We start from the raw sequence: 21,252 nt of genomic DNA, 5'->3' as shown, positions 1-21,252 counted from the left end.
ATGTTTATCATAGATTACTATGCAACATCTAGAGCATGCTTTAACGAATTTAAATCTTCCACAATTACATATGGACACTCCAGTGGTTCAAATATAACTATAATCTGTAATTGTTTCTCAGATCCCTGTAGTCATTCCTTGCTATAATATTATTATAAGAGGTATACTTATATAATGGGCCTCACACGTTTTAGTTGGATGTACATAAAACATGTATAAGAAAATGTTTATAGGACATATTCTACAACATACCTTTATATTTACTAAATACATATGATATTTTGATAACTTTGCAATAAGAATTGCATATGGAATAATAATAAAAGTGAGAGATTATGTCATGTGGTTATGCATACTTGTATCAAGATTTAATGTTTGTTTCACATACTTTATCAAAACATTTGGTTTTGTGGTTTGTTTAGATTATTTAATAATTGTATTTATTCCAAGAAATGTTGGCCTTAAAGAAGCTTTGTATAACTTGTTGTTTCATTATCAATGTACACATCTAATTTGGTTAATTTCAAAACATTTGATTTTGAAGTTAGTTAAATTACCAAACAATTCAAGTTATTCCAAGAAGTGTTGGCCTTTAAAAAGCTTTGAAAATATTTTTGTTTTATAACCAATTTACAAAGCTACTTTGGTTTATTTCGGAATATTTTCTAGACCTACACTCCTATTGCCTTTCATAGAATAAGGTTGTTATTTTTTAAAGGATATGTAAAATACATGAACACTTTTGAGCATAGTTTATTATAATTGCATCTCGAATTAGCACATACTTTATTTAAACTATCAGTATGCAATGGCAGTTTCACGCTATACACATATCGTCCATGATTGACCCCCAGGGAAAACTTTAAAACATCTTGCCACATTCCTGTTAAGGTCCATGGGCCTCTTGTTGTTCAAAATACATATTGCAAGAGCTAAATCTTTCTTAACAAATGTAAATTGTAACATATACAGTCGCGAAAATATATTTACCTGCTGAACGACATACAATAAAAGTTGTGCAATGTATTTGATTTAACATTCTGTAGATCATTACATTATATCTTTAAGCTTGTAACTGTATGGATATAGAATATGGTGATTTTGAATCTGTGTAAAAATGCGTGCATGGTGTAATTTTGACAAAGTTAATGTAAATGCTAAATTGGGAAAGTGCATTGCGGACGTTTCGTCATCCGTTAATGATTACATGTTCTTGAGTTTGAAGATGTGAGAGCAATATTACATATTACATGTACCTATGTACAATTGTAATTAATGATATTAAGTCAAATAAAGCATGTTTTTATTATTTGCTGTCTTCGATGAATTTAACAAGCAAAGTGCTAAATACAGCAGTATTGGTATTGAAACATCAATGACGCTCGCATGCGTGTATAAACGTATATTGGGTGAAGTTGCCCCGCATACAGGCTACATTTTTCAAAAATGAAAAAAGGTGAACTTTGACCCGATAGCGAACTTTTTTATTTGATCTAATAACGATATGTTAGAAAAAAAGTAAGTCTTTAATACTATTTACATTCATCATGAACATTTTTTCCTGTATCTCAATCATTTTTTTATTTATAGCTATTTCAAACTTTTGCGGTATGACGTTACGGCAGCCGTATTTAATTTTCGATCAACATCAAAATGCGGTCACCCCTTCCAACTCGTGCTATACAACATGACAATACATCTAATGACTGACTGCCATTGTCAGGAAAGTAATTGAGAAATATCTTGATTTTGATTAATAAGATGTTCCTTGAAACGATTCCTTTATAATCTATTGTAATTCACTCGAACATCTAAGGTGTCATAACCCGCGCATGCGCAAGCCGATAGTCCGTAATAGCAACTCATGAAGTGGGTAGGGGGTACAGGGTACAGGGTACAGGGTACAGGGTACAGGGTACAAGGTATGCAAGTATGACTCGGAATAAATTTACCGACTGCCATTGGTATGAAAGTAATTGAAAAATTGCTTTTATATCAAGTAATAAGATTCCTTCATAATCTATTGTAATTCACTCGAACATCTAAGGCGTCATAACCCGCGCATGCGCAAGCCGATAGTCCGTAATAGCAACTCATGTAGTGGGTAGGGGGTACAGGGTAGAGGGTACAGGGTAGAGGGTACAGGGTACAGGGTACAGGGTACAGGGTAGAAGGTACAGGGTACAGGGTACAGGGTACAGGGTACAAGGTATGCAAGTATGACTCGGAATAAATTTACCGACTGCCATTGGTATGAAAGTAATTGAAAAATTGCTTTTATATCAAGTAATAAGATTTCTTCATAATCTATTGTAATTCACTCGAACATCTAAGGCGTCATAACCCGCGCATGCGCAAGCCGATAGTCCGTAATAGCAACTCATGTAGTGGGTAGGGGGTACAGGGTACAGGGTACAGGGTACAGGGTACAGGGTACAGGGTACAGGGTACAGGGTACTAGAATCAGTTACTATCAGATCGACCCGATATTTTCATTTCTATAAACACAGAGTTTATATTCATATTGTGACGTTCACAGCAGGGACAATTTTGCGCTTATGAACCCGCATTGCGAAAATGTGGGTTTTAAAGGGTAGACTTCTTGTTGGTTATACAGGGTGGAGTTCGTGTTATGTTGTACATGTAATTAACTTGCATACTAAAAGAAGATATAGACATTTTAAAACAAACTCCATGTATCATACATATAATAAACATCGAGAACGTTTGATTCGGTTAAAAAAAAATTGGGGGGGGGGACGCCGAGTCGATATACTAAATACTGATCTTCACGTAACCATGACTTAACAATATATAATGAGAAATAAAGCATATCTTAACATACAATTTCATGAAATACACGTGCTTTGAGCGGCACCACCCTCGGAGCTACGCAGCACAAATACAATGATACTCCACTGCCGACAGTGCATAAACGACACTTATGAATTTAATTGGTGTTTACTCGTGTAAACATGTGTCTTAATAACACAAAATAATATAAAATAACTTGTTTTGATTTCTGTGGATACGCAATCTGTATTTCATTCTATATATGGCATCGGGACGCAATTGATTATTTCAACATATTTATCTTGAAGTAAAGTAGGAAGTTCAAATGTTTCAATGGCGGTAATGGTGTAAGGTAAAAAACTTTTGTAACTGAAGAAAAATACTTATTCGCGTGCGACTGTTTTTTATAGAAAAAATGCCATTCGTCAGCGGTGTAACATCTTTAAGGATTTTTGATACTGTGTATTGTGTTTTAGTATCAATTTTATTTGTTACCGAAAAAATATATACCATCGAAATTTATCTGTCGGATTTGAACTAAATTGTAAACGGGTAGATACGTTTAACACACACACACATACACCACCTCCAGCTATATTGTATATGGGTAGATACGTATAACACACACACACATACACCACCTCCAGCTATATTGTATATGGGTAGATACGTATAACACACACACACATACACCACCTCCAGCTATATTGTATATGGGTAGATACGTATAACACACACACACATACACCACCTCCAGCTATATTGTATATGGGTAGATACGTATAACACACACACACACACATACACCACCTCCAGCTATATTGTATATGGGTAGATACGTATAACACACACACACATACACCACCTCCAGCTATATTGTATATGGGTAGATACGTATAACACACACACACATACACCACCTCCAGCTATATTGTATATGGGTAGATACGTATAACACACACACACATACACCACCTCCAGCTATATTGTATATGGGTAGATACGTATAACACACACACACACATACACCACCTCCAGCTATATTGTATATGGGTAGATACGTATAACACACACACACATACACCACCTCCAGCTATATTGTATATGGGTAGATACGTATAACACACACACACATACACCACCTCCAGCTATATTGTATATGGGTAGATACGTATAACACACACACACATACACCACCTCCAGCTATATTGTATATGGGTAGATACGTATAACACACACACACATACACCACCTCCAGCTATATTGTATATGGGTAGATACGTATAACACACACACATACACCACCTCCAGCTATATTGTATATGGGTAGATACGTATAACACACACACACATACACCACCTCCAGCTATATTGTATATGGGTAGATACGTAAAACACACACACACATACACCACCTCCAGCTGTATTGTATATGGGTAGATAATCCTTAAGAGAATGCCAAGATAAGGTGACAAGAGAACCCTGACCAATACAATGATGGAGTCGTTTACAGCTTACATTATTTCGTTTATTTCTTTAGACTGAAACACTGACGACAACACTTCAATATTCCCTACCTATTTAAGTTTTTAATAACACTGGAGTTTTATCAAGAGATGAGGAGTTCCGATTGGGGGAAGACGTATATAGGTAATGCTTGCTGGTTAATCCTATCGACGTTTTGTCAATAAAATTGATTGGAAATTGGCGAGTTCTGATGGAATCTGTTATTCCAAGATAACGAATGGACGGACGAAAGAGAAACAAGTATCTGACTGAAAATAAAGACGGTTCCACTGGAAAAGTATTTAGATAGAAAGTAAACATAATGAATAACTTTTACCATTGTCTAGATTTTGAAGAGAAAATCAAAATTAAGCATGTGTGAAGTATAACGATGCCTTGGAATGAAAATTAACTTAAAGATTTAAGTTAAAGTAAGTATATATAATATAAAATTTGATAATATGATTGACCAATGTGAATATATCTTCAGGCAGTTGATTCAGGAACATCGTCTAAGAATTAAGTCCATATAGGAAGTTAGTTCATATCTAGGAAGTTGTTATTCAATCATTGCCCGACATCATTTTGGGAATCGTGATCTTTAGGCCATTCCTGCTTCCTTGTATCGAATATATAAGACATTATATATATAAAACTCTGGACATTATTTAAACACACAACAGACGTTACACACACTACAGACACTCCGGACACACAAGGCACACGACATACGACACAGGACAGCTTTGCAGACTCCAACACTTGAAAACATGGAAATAATTTAATGAAAATGTATTTTAGTAGACGGTGAAATATTTTTGTAATTCCCGTCAGGATGTATTTAGGGCTATACAGTCCTTTATCCAGCACACTAATTATACATATTAAATCAAATAAAAGCCATGGAAAGAAGACGATGCCTTCATCATCATTATTCATCAACGAACAGCTACCAACAATACATCAACGACAAAAACATAGATTCATTATGTGTTCAATTTGACTGTTCCATCATCAATACCCCATTGCAACATAAATCAATATAAAACGTATTTCATATTACAAAACACACATAGTAAAATATAGGTGAGTGTATGACATTTAACATTGATTTTGTTTATTGCTTATGTGATAACTGGACCCGTGCACAGTGCCTTTATCATTATACACAATTAAATTTTATCAGTTTTAGCTGATGTTATCAAGCTGCTTCACAATGACAGATATGAAACATTCATAACACGAATATTTTGCTATAGTGTGAATTATGGCAAATACATTAACGGTAACGCTTTATATTACTGTATTATTTCTATATATTTGTGAATACGGGACAATTTCAGCAGATGAATGTCAGCAAATTGATTCCTGCTCGTGTCAGTTTCCTGATGGTACGAAAATAGACCTGTCACCGTTATCAAGTAATGATATCGACATACCAAGGTAGGTTTCATAAGAATTACTAGGACGCAATAAACATGTCATGGAAACTGTTTCCTTTTTAAAATTGTCACAATTTAAATTCAAATAAATTTTGTGTACAAACCAGTCATGTTTTATAGGGTTTATTCCAAGGAAATTGTTCTCGTCGCTATAATGAATAAGTAATTCAGCGATGTTTATTATGCAATTGAAAAGTATTTCGCTATTTAATGGTAAGTAAATGGTCGTAAAATGGAGACTATGTTATTTATAAACCATACCAATCTTTCTCTTAATATCCACACACGTCACACAAGCAATAGCATACATACATGGAAGACCGTCCATAAATGACATTGATTAACTGTTAATAGGTCATTAAATCCAACTAATCCACCACAACCAACCAACTCTTCCAATCCTATTCGCCATCTTTAAATATCTGATGTCAACATACCAATACAAATTTCATAAGAGTGCTATCGTGACACCAAAGTAAAATTGGTTTGTTTGTTAGATTCACGTCCTATTAATAACCATGGTCATCTAAGGACAACCTCCTTGTGTGCATTTTGTTGGGGTGTTGGGACTGCTCAAGACGTGTCACTTGGTGATAGTGGAACTCTTGTATAGTGCTATCACACTGAAGCATGCCGTCGAAGACATCAAATCATTTCTTTTATTATAATGGAATGGCCACTGACACAACACTCAACTTATTCGATGAAATGAATTGATGTTTCCAGGTTTTATGACGTCCCTGTATTTCCGGGCAGCGATGACATGTTTTCGTGGAATCCGTGTGCGGATTTCCAACAACCCTCTAGTTCGACATGTCAAGGGGTTGCCGTAAGTTTTCTACATACAAAATATATCTATGAATAGTTAATAATCTAACTATCTTTTTGTTTGTTTGATTAAATCAATTTCATATGAACAGCCAGGGTCATTTAAGGACGGCCTCCCGTGTATGAGGTGTGTTGCGTGTATGAAGTGTGTGGTGAGTTGTTTGGGATGCTGAGGTATATTCGTGTTGTGATTTGTTGTATAGTGGAGCTCCTGTCCTTTCTATAGTGCTATATCACTGAAGCATGCTGCCGGAGACACCATGCAAAACCAACCCGGTCACAATATACTGACAACGGGTGACGTCCGGCGTATCTTTTGAAACTGAAAGTCATTTTTTTGTAAATATTGAATATTTATTATTATCATTAAAGGGCCTGTTACATGTAAAAGTTTTTTTTAATCTTTATTCATGTGCATACATTAAAACAAGAAGATAACAAATGGTTCCATTTACTATCGAATGGAAAATGCACATTACTTCTTACAATACCTGTTTTGTATAGATATCAATTAAATGTAGTTGCGTAATTCAGCACCTTTGAAATATAACACAAAAACTAATTTATTGTAGTAAACTGAAGTGTATGATGCAGTGAGATTTACTTCATGTAATTCATATTCACCTGTCTAGCTTTTAATTTATTCTGGTTCTATAAACCCCAACTCCTATAAGAGATCATGCGTTTGAGGTTGTTGAATGATAGATAAACTTTTCTTCCATACTTGACAGGGTTATCCCGTGGTTGCTAGGGAAATGATAACTCTGTCTTTTACCGGGGTAGTGAAAAGACAGCTCACACGCGCTAGACAGTGACGTTATTCATCAATACATGCGGCGACCATTTTTACGCACAGCGACGTTCATGTCGATTGAATTTTCACCGTTTCTCGTTAAAGTATGGGAGAAAAAGAATGTTACATGGGCCAGTCAGATGGACAGGGATTTATCCCATACTACATAAAGATATCCCGTTGTTGCTAGGGAAAAGATAACTCTATCTTACACAGGAGGGGGGAGGGCGTAAGAAAGCTCACATGCGCCAGACAATAACGTGACGTCATCAATACATGCGGCGTGTATTGTCGATGACGTCATCTTTTTTAACGCATAACGACGTTCCTTTGATAATGACGCGATGAAAATGCTGGAAAGCAACAAGTTTTTTTTTTTTATGTTTTCTCAAAATACGTGGGTCTGTCACGTGGACAAGGACATATCAATCCTCGTGATAGATTTTTGGCCGTCAACCCTCGGCAAGCCTCGGGTTGACCAGCCAAAATCTTTCACTCGGTTTGAGACATTCCTGTCCTCTTGACAGATCGATGTAAGATTTTATTAATCTTACGTTGTTATCCGTGTCGCCAAATTGGCAGTGTAATAATAAAATCTACCCAAGATCAAAAAGAGGAGGTAAAGTAAGATCAAGAACAAGATCTCTTACATGTACACATCGTTTTCGTTGTCTTATTGACAGGTCTGCCATATTCACCTGGCGCCACCTATTGCCGTCTACTTTAACTTGGGCAGTTCTGATTCAGCTACATTTACCACCAATGACGCTGGCCAGGTGGAGTTATCTTACAGACATGTAGAGCCGGGTACAACACCTCCACAACGGTAAAATCAACAGACCGTTTTTCCTAAAAATATGTCTTAATTCAATCACCACATTCCATTATGCATCTCTTCCTCCTCCGTTACTGAGTTTTATGATTAATTTTTATCGTCACTTAAATGTTTTTGACACTTCCTGGTGGTAATGATAACTTTTTTGCGACTTCTTGTTTCGAAACTGGTAATAAACGGGTAAAAATAAATTTGTAGTGAAGTTTCTTAAACATAGTGTTGCTCTCTGCCTAGTTTTTATATACAATGCATGTGCATTTACGTTAAATTGACATAACTTTTTTTTTGTTCAGTGCTAGCCCAAAGATTATAATGGAACTTTGTTATGCAATATATGGGTATGATATTTATTTCACATTTATGTTTTCAGAAGTGCCCATATAGCATTGCTCTGCGATGAGTCAGAAGATGGAAACCTCTTGCCATTGTTTGAGATCGATCCCGGAAGTGGTCAGTTTGTTAGTAACTTTTTATTTGTCACTATCCCTCTGTCTCAGAATAGAAATATTTCGCTATGCAGAGTTCCCTTATCTTACGGTCATTAACTGATTATTAGAATTGTTTTCAGTTTCTGTTTCAAACACTAACGACTAGTTCTCTCATGTTTAGCTCTGAGCAGCTATATATAATGACAGTAATTAATACTTCGTAAAGACGATTATGTGTTGGGCGAATGTTATAGATTATAAAAATTATCACATATTTCTTAAAAGACGGTTCATTCAAGAGGGTTTTCGTTGGTTTAAAGATGCGATCGGAACTAATATCATTTACCTATATTTTATAAACAGCATTTCGAGCTCCATAGCAAGCACACCTGTTACGTTGAGCATAAACGTAGCGATGATGATGCTGGTATCTCATTTTCAATTGGAACGATTGTTTGCTGGTCGTAAGTGCAATATCATATCATTTAGCTTGTAAACTATTATTTTCTTTTTCGTCCGAGAAAATAAAATTGAATAGTATCTAGACAATAAACCTGGCAATGAAAAAATACGACTTTTTGTTTTGTTTTGTTAAAATGATACTTGAAGTAACAGATTCTTTCGTTATTTCCAACAAATCACGTTGGCGATGTATATCAAAACCCAACTATTAGGTGTTTTTTTCAAATAAATGTAGCTAAGCACGAAAGAAGGTTACTAACACAACCATGGTATCTAATATATTGACAAAACATAATTCATATTAAGATGTTCAACATATCCAATAATATATCAAAACTATGTTCTAGGGCTCTGGCACTGGTATTGATATACGTGGTCGGAGGAGTTGGGTATAATTCATTATATAAGAAAAATACTGGAATTGAGAGGATCCCGAACGTCGCTGCCTGGACGAAGTTACCGGGACTTATTAAGGTACACATGTAATTAGCAAACATATTACTATACACTATGTCTGATTTGCTCTTTTTACTCATATGGTTGCTTCGACTTCAAAACAGGTAAAATTGGCGAACGAGTAATTGCGATTTGAACTTCATTAACTTGACAACATGTTTTCATGTTTCTTTTTATTGGTAATGATTTAAACTTGTAAGGGTTATTATTGGCTTATGTATTTACAAACTAATAACAGGAAAATGTGGGGAAAATTTCAATATTTCATGATTGTTTTGGAGCTCGACTGAAACCGATAAAATTTCAAGCAAACATTATTTTAGCGAATGTAACTCTAATTTACGGTTGGCTTTTCTTATGTTATATATTTCAGGATGGCTTCAAGTTTGTTTTTACGTGCGGTCGAGTGTCGGAAGAGTACAGAGACATCTAATAGTGGCATATTATTCTAGAGAAAATTGTGCGATTCGATAAACTGTATAATGTCCCTTGCAACGAAATATACTAGAATAGATAGCGATGTGATTTAAAGTTATCGAAATTGTGTTATGTAAGATGATACGACCTGTAGGTATAACTAGACTAAATGTAGTTCAAGGAAGTGGTGATATGTTCAAGTAATTAGCGACAACCACCTTTCTGATTTGCAATACAATCTACTATTTATTAGTATTTCAAATTATTTTTAGAATTTCAATTACTCTCTTTGGTTTCAATTGCCTTGTACATTTGTCACTACATGCGATATCATTTAAATGCATCTGCGATGTTGTTTTTAGAATGAAATGGGGTTCAAGAAATATCGCTACAATCTGATAAACGGCGAAATAAATTTAGAACACAATTGAAAATTACATTTAAATCATTTTATTGAAAAAGCATTAACATAAGACAAAAATAACAAGAAAAACACAAAGCGAAGCTATTACTATACCAAAATATACAGAATTCATAAACTTTACAATACAAAAATATTTGTTCAGGGGATATTCACCGTAATAACAACCTATACGATTTTAGCTATGAACTGTATCCTAAATCTGTTTCATTCTCCTCTAGTTCGTCAATAATTCAAAGGGTGAAAAGTAATAGTTTGAGAAGACAAGGTAAAATATCGTATTATGCTTTTATGGATTTAGATGTCTTTCTCAAATATGCTACACCGCTAACAAATATTATTGTTTCTCTATCCAAAACAGGAGCAGACAAATAAGTATTTGTTTTCAGTTACAAAAGTTACTATTACCACCATTAAAAAGTTTGAGTTTTTAGCTTTACACCAAGAAGAAAATGTTAAAGATAATAAATTGCGTCCCGAAAAAATCCATGGCACTATGCCCTTTATGGAGTGAAGTAATGATTGTGTATGCATCAAAAGCAAAACAAATTATTTTAATTTTTGTGTGAATTAGACATATGCATGATTAAACACCAATTATTGCTCATATGATGAGTATCGTTTATGCTATGTCGGCGTCGGAGCACCTTTAAGCTCATATATTATTTTTTTAAATCTTATTTATCAGCATTATTAGTAGAAGCAACATCGCCATCAGTAGTAGATATAAAAAAACTTTCAGTACAAAAGACAAAATGATACTCCTAAATAAACTGCTGTTTAATTTAAACAAATTGTGGTTTATAAAAGCAATCTCATAGAGATAGGGTATATATATGTTAATATGCATCATTATCATATAAAGATATGAATGGTTGATTGGTCATTTAACATTTAAGGTCATTGAAGGATAACCGCAGGTATTCGTGTGAATACCTCTGTTTGAGAGGCTGCGGTGTATTCCTGTTGTGTTTCCTTGTACTCTGAACTGCTGAAGTTCTAGGTATTAGCAATCGAATGAATAGCGTTTTAAGATGTTCCATATAGGCTTTATTGTGGTTAAGACCGAGGAGTGTAGTATGCAGCATATAAATGATTATAATGAAAATACCATTAACCTTTTAAAAACGTTTTATAATTTCAAAACGAAACCTTGGGGTTAATTAACAATAAGTACATGTATTATAGATAAAGTTATTCCTGTATAAAACCTTAATAACAAAGAAATAAAAGCTACGATCTATCCAACTGTACAGGTACATAGAAGCAGGTTTTGCCCGTTAATTGTAATTAACCATTCACAAACAAATATGTGCTCAGACAAAACTAATATACAAAGAATTATACAATTATTCACTATTGAAATCATTACAAATGATGCAGAAAAACAAACAATTTCAAGATTGGTACAATATTCAGACAAACGGAACGCATTTTCATGAGCAAATAACGATGTGTATTTTATTACCATATTGAAGGATTTTAATTTCCAATAACGTACATTACTGAGAAAATATGGTTAACGGTAATAGGATTGGACATTCCATTATTCATAGCCTATCATAGTCATGTCCTAATACAAGAAGTACCAACATACAAATCAAAAATGATAGATATATAGTACATTATAAGGTTAATAACAATATACCTTTTAAACCTATAGTAGAATTGTACATGATAAAATCGCGCTGTTCTGTGGTTCTAGCGTCCTGTACAGTGGCATTGTTCAATGCGACACTCATGCGACTTTTGAAAATAGTTTTTCTCACTTATCTGCATGTAACTTAGTGATAGAGAAGAGGTGGTGAAGATCGTGTAACTAAGCGATTGTGAAGATGTGGTTCTTTTCCCTGTACAGATACTCATGGCGTCAATATTTGCAGTAAAGGAAATATCACATTGAACTACATGCCGTACTGATACACATCATTACATATCTTATTTTTTCGAGTATGTGTGTATGCAGTGTTGTCAGAAATAAAATGAAAATGAAAGAATAGATCCAGCTCCTTTTCTGGTGATAATCGAAAACCAAATTGAAGAAATGCAAATCTGTTCTTGATAATGATAGTTTTTAATTCATACAGATTGAATTAATGAACTAATGAAAGTGCTTTAATGTTTGTAGTTTGAAGCAAAAACTGCCTGGAATACGAATCTAACACAACGTCACGATCTAAAATAAACTTTTAAGACCAATAACATTCACTCCATGTTCATGGTATTCTTCAGCCGATATTGACACCTCATTGTAATTACTATGGCAACACAAAAGCGACCCTCCTACCCATGAAGAGTGTATTTCCGCCACAGGATTACACACTTTAGAATTGGATGCATAAGGCGCATCTACACATTTGTCAAGTTCGACTTTGACCCTTTCACAAATATTAGTGAACTTTGAACCTCCACCTGAAAGCATTATGTTTTGGACTAAACTTGTCGTATACTTTTCACCTCGTATTGTATGCAGCTTTTTGATACAATCACTTATTACAGCTGGGATGCTTTTAGTTATGCACGGTATAAGATTAGGACTAAACATTGCCTCCGGACACTGGTGTTTCTCCCTTCCTATTCTCAGTTCGGTCCCATCAGGAAGTGTGTATACCGACTCAGGTGGGTCCGATAGAGCTGTAAACAGATTTGGTGCCACACAGCACACAGCTTCCTTTATCGTCTCGGCTAGCACTGGATCCTGTGTGACCGCCGCGCAAGAGTGTTTTGATAGAAGATTCATGAAGAACTCTGTCAGTTTATTACCTGTAACGTCTGATGACATGATAAAACCTTTCAGAGGGAAACCTTCATATATAGGTACACAGTAGCTCGTGCCAGCGCCCAACTCCATCACCAGTCCGGTCAACTTCCCCGATGCAAACAAAGACAATACATTGTTCAGTGGCAGTAATGCTCTATGGATTTGGAATTTCTCAAACAAGAGTTCAACCAGTTTTTCTTGGTTCTGCTGTACATGTGGTAGAGACCGACCTATGAGTACCGAGTGGTCCTTTGTTTCCACCCCTAATTTGTTCTTAAAGACATAATTCAATACAGTTTCTGTCGCATCTGGGTAAGAAGACTCATATCCCTCTTGTACCTGAAAAACGTAAAACGTTACGTTAGTATGCAATCCTATAAACGTCTGCAGAAACAAATCAAATGATTTCATTTATTTCATCTTTAATTGAATAGCATCTAACAAGTTTGTATGACGAATAAAATAATTTCAAAACATACATGCATCTTTATTAGTGAAAATAAATCAGATATTTCCCCTTGATGTTACTCCCTAACAAATGGACGTAAACATTTGAGAAGCGTTTGTTTGGCGTATACGAGACAATAAAGTCAGAAAGTACATGCCTGGCGTCAGCGCTAAATGAACCAGTGATACACGATTTATGTTACAAATCTACTTATTATTATCATTATTCATGACCTTTTACTTTGTCAAATGTCAAGAGGATTTTAGATTTAGTAATTGAGCGAAAATGTCAGCAAGTTGATAGCAGTAAACAGTGTGTTTTAGTTTATAGAACACACATTATGCTACATGTAATACTGATGACATGTCTGGTACTCATCCATGGTATAAAACTATAGATTCAATAACAATATTTTCTTCATTGGTGGTTGATGTCTGAATCATCTGCATTCAAACATAAATCTAGATTTTCGAAAGAAAATACTGAAATTCGTAACGTTGATTTGACATCTTGGTCTAAAAATTAATATTAAGTATTAATAGTTCTAATTAAAACATAATAAAAAACGAACACGCAAGACATGGATTGATTTCATCAGGATAGTACCATGATTTTTATATTTATTTGAAAAGCGACGACAGAACTCCTTTTTTACAGGATATTATATATTGTATATTATGACATCAATTAAGGCAAAATACCATTGATAAAAACACTAGGTGGTATTCAATCATTACAGCCTTTCATAATTATACAGTATAAACTCAGCCGTTGTAATGGCAAACACAACAACCAGTTTGTGATTAAAGCACTACCATGACTTTACCAAGTATGTGGGCTGTCCGTCAATACAATACATTGTGTACACGTGTGACAGAATATGTCGAAATATCGTATGGGACTATTATTATTTATCAACCATGGGAATAACCGACAATCCTCACAGCGTCCTTAATAGTGACTTAATAGTGACACGTTTTCACGGTCAATGCATCAAAATCATGATACTACTTTTTCATGGTAATTGTCAAAAGTGATGTAATTATCTGTAGATATTTCGTGGGCGTAGGGCACATGTAGGAAACGTCTGAAAATCTAAATGGATCAAATTAATTTCATTGCAAATATGTTTAAGATTAACAATATTATCATATGTTCATGACAGCATGAAATCATCCACTTTTAATTTATTCTCTCAGTTGGAATAACTCTTAACACAACTATCATAATTAGTAATTGCAAGACAAATGACATTTTCACTAGTAATAAACATATAACATCACTTTGTAATCATTGATCTATTTAGATTTCAAATCTCGTGCATATCTATAATAATGTACATGTAATAAATACTATATATACATTATGCAATGATACAGTCAAGGGACATCGTCATTAATCTTCTTTTTCCTATATATTTCAAGAATTTGAACATTTTTAATGAATCAACTTTTGGGTTTTTTTTTCTGTCCAGAAAACATTATATGGTTGGTCCCGTTTTTGCCCTTCAAATCCGTAAACATTTCAAAAATATTGTTTAGTAATTATATCATTTGTTTAATTTCAAATTAAGATTACATCTCTGATACAATATGTTTGATGGTTGCCCATCTTTGCAGTTGTATGATAACCACCACAAACACGCATAGATTATAGAAATGTGGACATTTTGTTAGGTTTGGCAATTTTTTACTAAGGTTTTTATCCAAAAATAAAGAGCGCATCGTTTCTTTAGCAAATATTATACTTCTGGTAAAGATAATTTCATAGTTATTACGACGAATCTATAAAGCTACACAAGTTGAATTGATATTTGTTAAACACACAAAGAAAATTATCTATGATTTTCATGACAGAATTTTCATAATTATCAATTATGATTTTGTGAAAACGAAATTACGTCCTATCGTAAAGCCGTCCTTATCATTTACGTATGTTAATGGCATGAATCAAGACACGGTATGATATATCATATGAGACTGTTGATATTTATAAACCATGGGAATAACCTACAATCCTCACAGCGTCCTAAATAGTGACACGTTTTCACGGTCAAAATCGTGTTACTACTTTTTCATGGTAATTGGTAATGTGATGTAATTGTAAGTAGGTATGTGGTGGGCGTTAGGCACATGTAGGAAACGCCTGAATTATCGATGAAAAAATCTGAATGAATCAAACCAATTTCTTTGCATATATGTTTAAGATAAATAATATCATTATATAAACATCACAGCATGAAATCATCCACTTTTAATTTATTCTATCAGTTTGAATAATAATAATCACAACTATTACATCAGGAATAACAAGACAAATGACATTTTCTCTAGTAATAAACACATAACATTACTTTTCAATCTTTGATCTATTTCGATTTCGATAAAATGCAAAGAAGATGTCGTGCATATTTATAGTACAGTCAAGGGACATCGTCATTGATGTTGTTTTTCCTACATATTTCAGGAATTTGAATTTTTTAATTAATCAGCTTTTGTTTTTTTCTGTCAAGAAAACCTTAATATATGGTTGGTCCCGTTTTGGGCCTTCCAATCCGTCAACATTTCACAACTATTATTTAGTGATTCTATCATTTGTTGAATTTAAATTAAGAGAACATCCCTGATACAATATGTATGATGGTTGTCCATCTTTGAAGTTGTATGATAACCACAATAAACATGCATAAATTATGCAAATGTCGACATTTTGTCAGGTTTTGAAATTTTTGACTTAAGTTTTTTTCTAGAATCAAAAGAGCGCATCCTTAAGCAAATGGTATACTTCTCGTAAAGATATTATTATGGTTACTATAACGAATCTATAAAGCTACGCAATAAGAACACTTCATTACAATTAAATCAGGGATGCATTTAAATAAGTTTCTTAACACTCATCTAAACAAAATGCATATGGTGACCAAATGGTGTCCAAACCATACAAAGTCAAATTTGTTAAACACAACAAGAGGCCAATGGCCTCATAGCACTATGGTCCAGTTAATTAATGTTCAATGATTGGTTTTGACTAATATTCTTGATTATCACTCATATGCACTGTTTAAACTAATAATTAATTAGGACAATTCAAATGACCACTGGTATTTAATTGTTATCAATGTTGGTATTAAAACAATCATAAAATTCTTTCAAGACAGATGTCATTCATCAAATGTTAAGTTATATATAGATCAACAGTTTTATAAAAAAAATGATTTGTGCAGAACAGGTTTTTTTTCTGAGCAGGATTTTAGTGTGAGCGTATGCAGAAGCAGCATCTTCTTAGTAAGAATATTGTTGGGACCAATTCAAATAGCATCAACTTAACTTATATTAGAAAATTTAATAAAATTCAAAATTTAACAATGCTTTTTCTTCAAATTTATCAGAATATTGTTATATGATAAACAATAATTGGGGAAACTTTTTCCTGTATGATTGCTTATCGGTATCACACATGTACAACTATGTATAATCAAAGTGTTAAGTTGACTAGACTTTTAAAAGATACCTGCTGGAGTAGGGCTTATTTCATTATAGGTGACAAAAAAATCAAAGATGTTTGGCTGTCCTGGTTATAAGAGGTAAACTGAATTTGCTTCAAAACGTTGAAATTTATTACTTATCTTTTATTTTATTTTCTTCAACACATTATAAATTTCACAATTAAGATAACAATGCACAAGTTGTATTGGCTGGGTCTCGGCACAATGGAATGTGTACTACGGGTCAACAAATTGACATTGGCAGCTACAGTCGAGTCTTTCCCAGGGCCTTGATAACAAAATACATTAATTAACTCTCAACCATTGTTTTTCCCTTTAACAGTAAAGTGTATATGTAACACATTTACACACACATATAGGCCTATAAACAACATCTAGATGAAACTAGGGCACCTGACTTGTGACACTGTCCAGGGAATATAGATTATCCAACACAGGTAATTATGATGTCATGACACTTTGAGTAACATATTTAAGAATAGAAAAATAATGAATATTTCTTAATTGCCTTAATCTTTTCTTAAACTATATTTCTTTTGTATGAAGTTGTACCGTCGGCCATATCATTTCCCATAATGCATTGTGTTTCTCATTTAAATATTACTATAGACAAAGAAGGAATGAAATATATTTTAATTCCTCAAAAATACAGTTTATGTCTGTTTGTCGCCAAGTTTTATCAGTTCCGTCCTTATCTATAACTACATGTCTGTGCCAAATTTCATTGCTGTTAATGGTGTATAACTTGAGATATCCTGTTCACAAGGTGATTTTCAAAACTAGGGGGTATGCTATAAGCTACGATGGAGATCGTGCTAAAAACTACGATTTTTATGATTTTTTTTTCATAATTGTCAATTATAATTTTGTGTAAACGAAAAAACGTCATATCTTACCGCCACCCTTATCATTTACGTATATATGTTTAGGACATTAATTAAGACACAATATAATTGTTGAAATATCGTATGGGACTATTGTTATTTATCAACCATGGGAATAACCTACAATTCGCACAACGTCCTAAATAGTGACACGTTTTCACGGTCAATATCATGGTAAATGTTTATGTTATACACTTAGTAGAATGTATGTCGTGGGCGTGTAGTACAAGTAGGAAACGCCTGAACTATCGATGACGAATTCGGAATGGATCGATTCCACCCCATTTTAAAAAATGTATACAGATTTAAGGTAAACTACATCATCATATCAACATGATATCGTGAAATCACCCAATTTTAATTTATTCTCGCAGTTTGAATAATAATTATCACAACTATCATCCACAGTAATAGCAAGACAAATGCCATTTTCACTAGAACTAAACATAGTTTCAATCTTTGATATTTTTAATACGATTTCGATAAAATGCAGAGAAGAAAATATGGTGCATATCTATGGATGAATATACATTATGTAATAATACAGTCAATAGACATCGTCATCGATGTTGTTTTTCCTATGTATTTCAAGAATTTGAACATTGTTTTAACCAATCGTCTTTTGCTTTTTTCTTCCAAAAAATATAAATGGTTGGTCCCATTTTGGCCCTTCAAATTCGTCAACATTTCAAAAATATTATTTAGTAATTCTTTCATTTGCTGAATTTCAAATTAAGACACAATATGATTGTTGAAATATCGTATGGGACTATTGTTATTTATCAACCATGGAACTAAATGACTACCCCCACAACGTCCTTAATAGTGACACGTTTTCATGGTCGATACATCAAAGCCATGGCACTACCTTTTTCATGACAATTGTTAATGTGATGTAATTATAAGTAGATATGTCGTGGGCGCCAGTGAGGCACATGTAGGAAACGCCTGAATTATCAATGATGAATTCAGAATCGATCAATCCACTTCATTTTATACAGATTTAAGGTAAACAATATCATCATATAAACATGACAGCATGAAATCACCCACTTTTAATTTATTCTCTCAATTTGATTAATAAATATCACAAATATCTCAATAATATTACCAAGATAAAATACATTTTCACTAGAAATAAAAACATGACATGGCTCTTCAATCTTTGATCTATTTCGATTTCGACTGAATGCAGAGAGGAAAATACCGTGCATATATATAGAAGTATATATATTTGTAAAAAATATTTACATTATAATAATACCGTCGTCATCGATGTTGTTTTCTCCCTAGTTTGAATTTTTTAAATTAATGGTCTTTTGGTTTTTTTCTGTAAAAAAACCCAACTATATATGGTAGACCCCGTTTTGGCTCTTCGAATCCGTCAATATTTCAAAACAATTATTAAGTGATTCTCTCGTTTGTTGAATTTTAAATTAAGAGTTCATCCCTGATGCAATATTTATGATGATTGTCCATCTTTGCAGTTGTATGACAACCAGCAACCACCCCAGACATGTATAAAGTATAAAAATGTGGAAATTTTGTCAGGTTTGGACATTTTTGACTAAGGTTTTCATCAAATGTTATACCCCTCCAACAGATGTGTCATATGTGCCTGTATATTCTTAGTAAATTGTAAAGTTCAAGATTGTGCTCAATTGTTTCTTAGCTAAATATTATAATGGAATAGATAAAAATATGACATTTTTACCATTTTACTTGAGTTATGCATATTGTTTATGGTTACTATGACGAATCTATAAAGCTACGAAATGACAATTACAATTGCATCAGGGATGTGTTGATTTCTTAACACTTCGTTATAAATAGTAATGTATTTGGTGACCAAACAGGGCTTTAACCATACACAAGTCAGTTGATATTTGTTAAAAGAAAATTATCTACCATTTTTATGGCAACACTTCTATTAGAGTCACTGATGTTTTTGCGAAAACAAATCAACACATTTTATTAACTATTGTCCAAGTAAACAACTTTCATCATTTCCAGGTGAACAATTTCATAAATTCGAAAATAAAGCGAGGGCGACAAATATGAAGTAATGGGAAATAACGCTAGTGATGGAAATCTATTTTTTTCGCTTTTGTAGAAAGCGGCAACACCATCTATTAGCGCCCAATGTCTACGTTAAATAAAATTCATGTCTTAAATAATGAATTATTTATAACGCAATTGATATAAGTACATGTGGATTTTCTGATATTTTACAAGTTTGTTTATTGATAACTAGATATACCTCAAACTTAAATAATTTGGTTTTCAAAACCACACATCTAAACACTTACCGACTAAAAATCATAGTACCGTTGCTTATCGACCTGATGTAAATTTTCTACGCCAAGCTCTTAGTCTTATATTCCAATGACAGACTTCTTTCAAGCTATGAGTTATAATATTATTTAATCTTTTTTTTTGTATCGATTCATTGTAATATATCATTTTGTCTGTAGGTCCAGCTAAGACAAACACTTATACATTTTACAATTTCAGTACAATAAGTAGGACAAAATTTCCTTAAGAAGTGATTCCATGTAAATGTGATAATATCTACACTTTATATACTTATATATAATGGACTGCTGAAAGGCGACGAAATGTTTTTCTTAATCAGTAAGTATTTGCGATATGACATCAATGTTAATATACTGTTTGCATGTTAAATTCCAGAATCTACCAATCAATCATGTGATAATCATAATGAAGGTGCGTCAAAATACAATTTGAGTACCAAAAACAAGTACAATGAACTAGACAAAGCATTACGTTTTCAGGTGTGATACCATATTCTATTTTTAGCTATGTCTAATTTGAGTCGACCATCCTCTCCGTTCCCTAGGAAGCAGGACATGTACAGCTCTTTCGCAATCAATTTAAGCAATGATTCACGTGGTCATTGAACATGTGGTAAAGAAATAAAATATGCTGTCCATGCATGTTGGATTTATGCCAGTGATGTTGTACTTCCTATTTAAATTTTGTTGCGTTTTCAACAATTGTTCGTTTGTTTTTTCCTTATCGAAAATATATATAATGCGTAATGCAATATATATAATGCGTATATAATGATTCTACCAGCTTTCAATTACATAAAAATGTATTGAACATTATACAAATATAGTTTATAATTCTAACAGTATGATTATATTTCAGAAATGAATATGCTTTCTCTGATTAGTAAAACATATCGCTTACTTTGTTAATATGATGTAATAAAAATCACTGTCCATTGCGTTTAGAATGAAACCAATT

The 21,252-nt window shown here is 33.3% G+C and overlaps 2 protein-coding genes across 2 annotated transcripts; one reads left to right on the top strand and one right to left on the bottom strand.

Moving 5' to 3' along the window:
* The first annotated feature begins 5,356 nt into the window (after positions 1–5,356).
* LOC138314919 (uncharacterized) lies at positions 5,357–10,820 on the top strand. The gene is made up of 7 exons (XM_069255558.1): positions 5,357–5,742; positions 6,468–6,570; positions 8,046–8,188; positions 8,568–8,655; positions 8,989–9,089; positions 9,435–9,561; positions 9,917–10,820. The coding sequence occupies exons 1-7, from the start codon at positions 5,567–5,569 to the stop codon at positions 9,974–9,976; spliced, it is 798 nt and encodes a 265-aa protein (XP_069111659.1). The 5' UTR covers positions 5,357–5,566; the 3' UTR covers positions 9,977–10,820.
* A 1,737-nt stretch (positions 10,821–12,557) lies between these two features.
* Positions 12,558–13,627, bottom strand: LOC138316543 (actin-18-like). The gene is made up of 2 exons (XM_069258226.1): positions 13,622–13,627; positions 12,558–13,481 (listed from the first exon to the last, which is right to left on the bottom strand). Exons 1-2 carry the CDS (start codon positions 13,625–13,627, stop codon positions 12,558–12,560), a joined length of 930 nt encoding a protein of 309 aa, XP_069114327.1.
* Between the last annotated feature and the right edge of the window lie 7,625 nt (positions 13,628–21,252).

The sequence above is a fragment of the Argopecten irradians genome, chromosome 2 (genome assembly GCF_041381155.1).
Source record: "Argopecten irradians isolate NY chromosome 2, Ai_NY, whole genome shotgun sequence".
In the NCBI taxonomy this organism is placed as follows: Eukaryota; Metazoa; Mollusca; class Bivalvia; order Pectinida; family Pectinidae; genus Argopecten; species Argopecten irradians.
The sequence above is the reverse complement of the archived record's forward strand: the minus strand, read 5'-3'. Positions and strand labels throughout refer to the sequence as shown.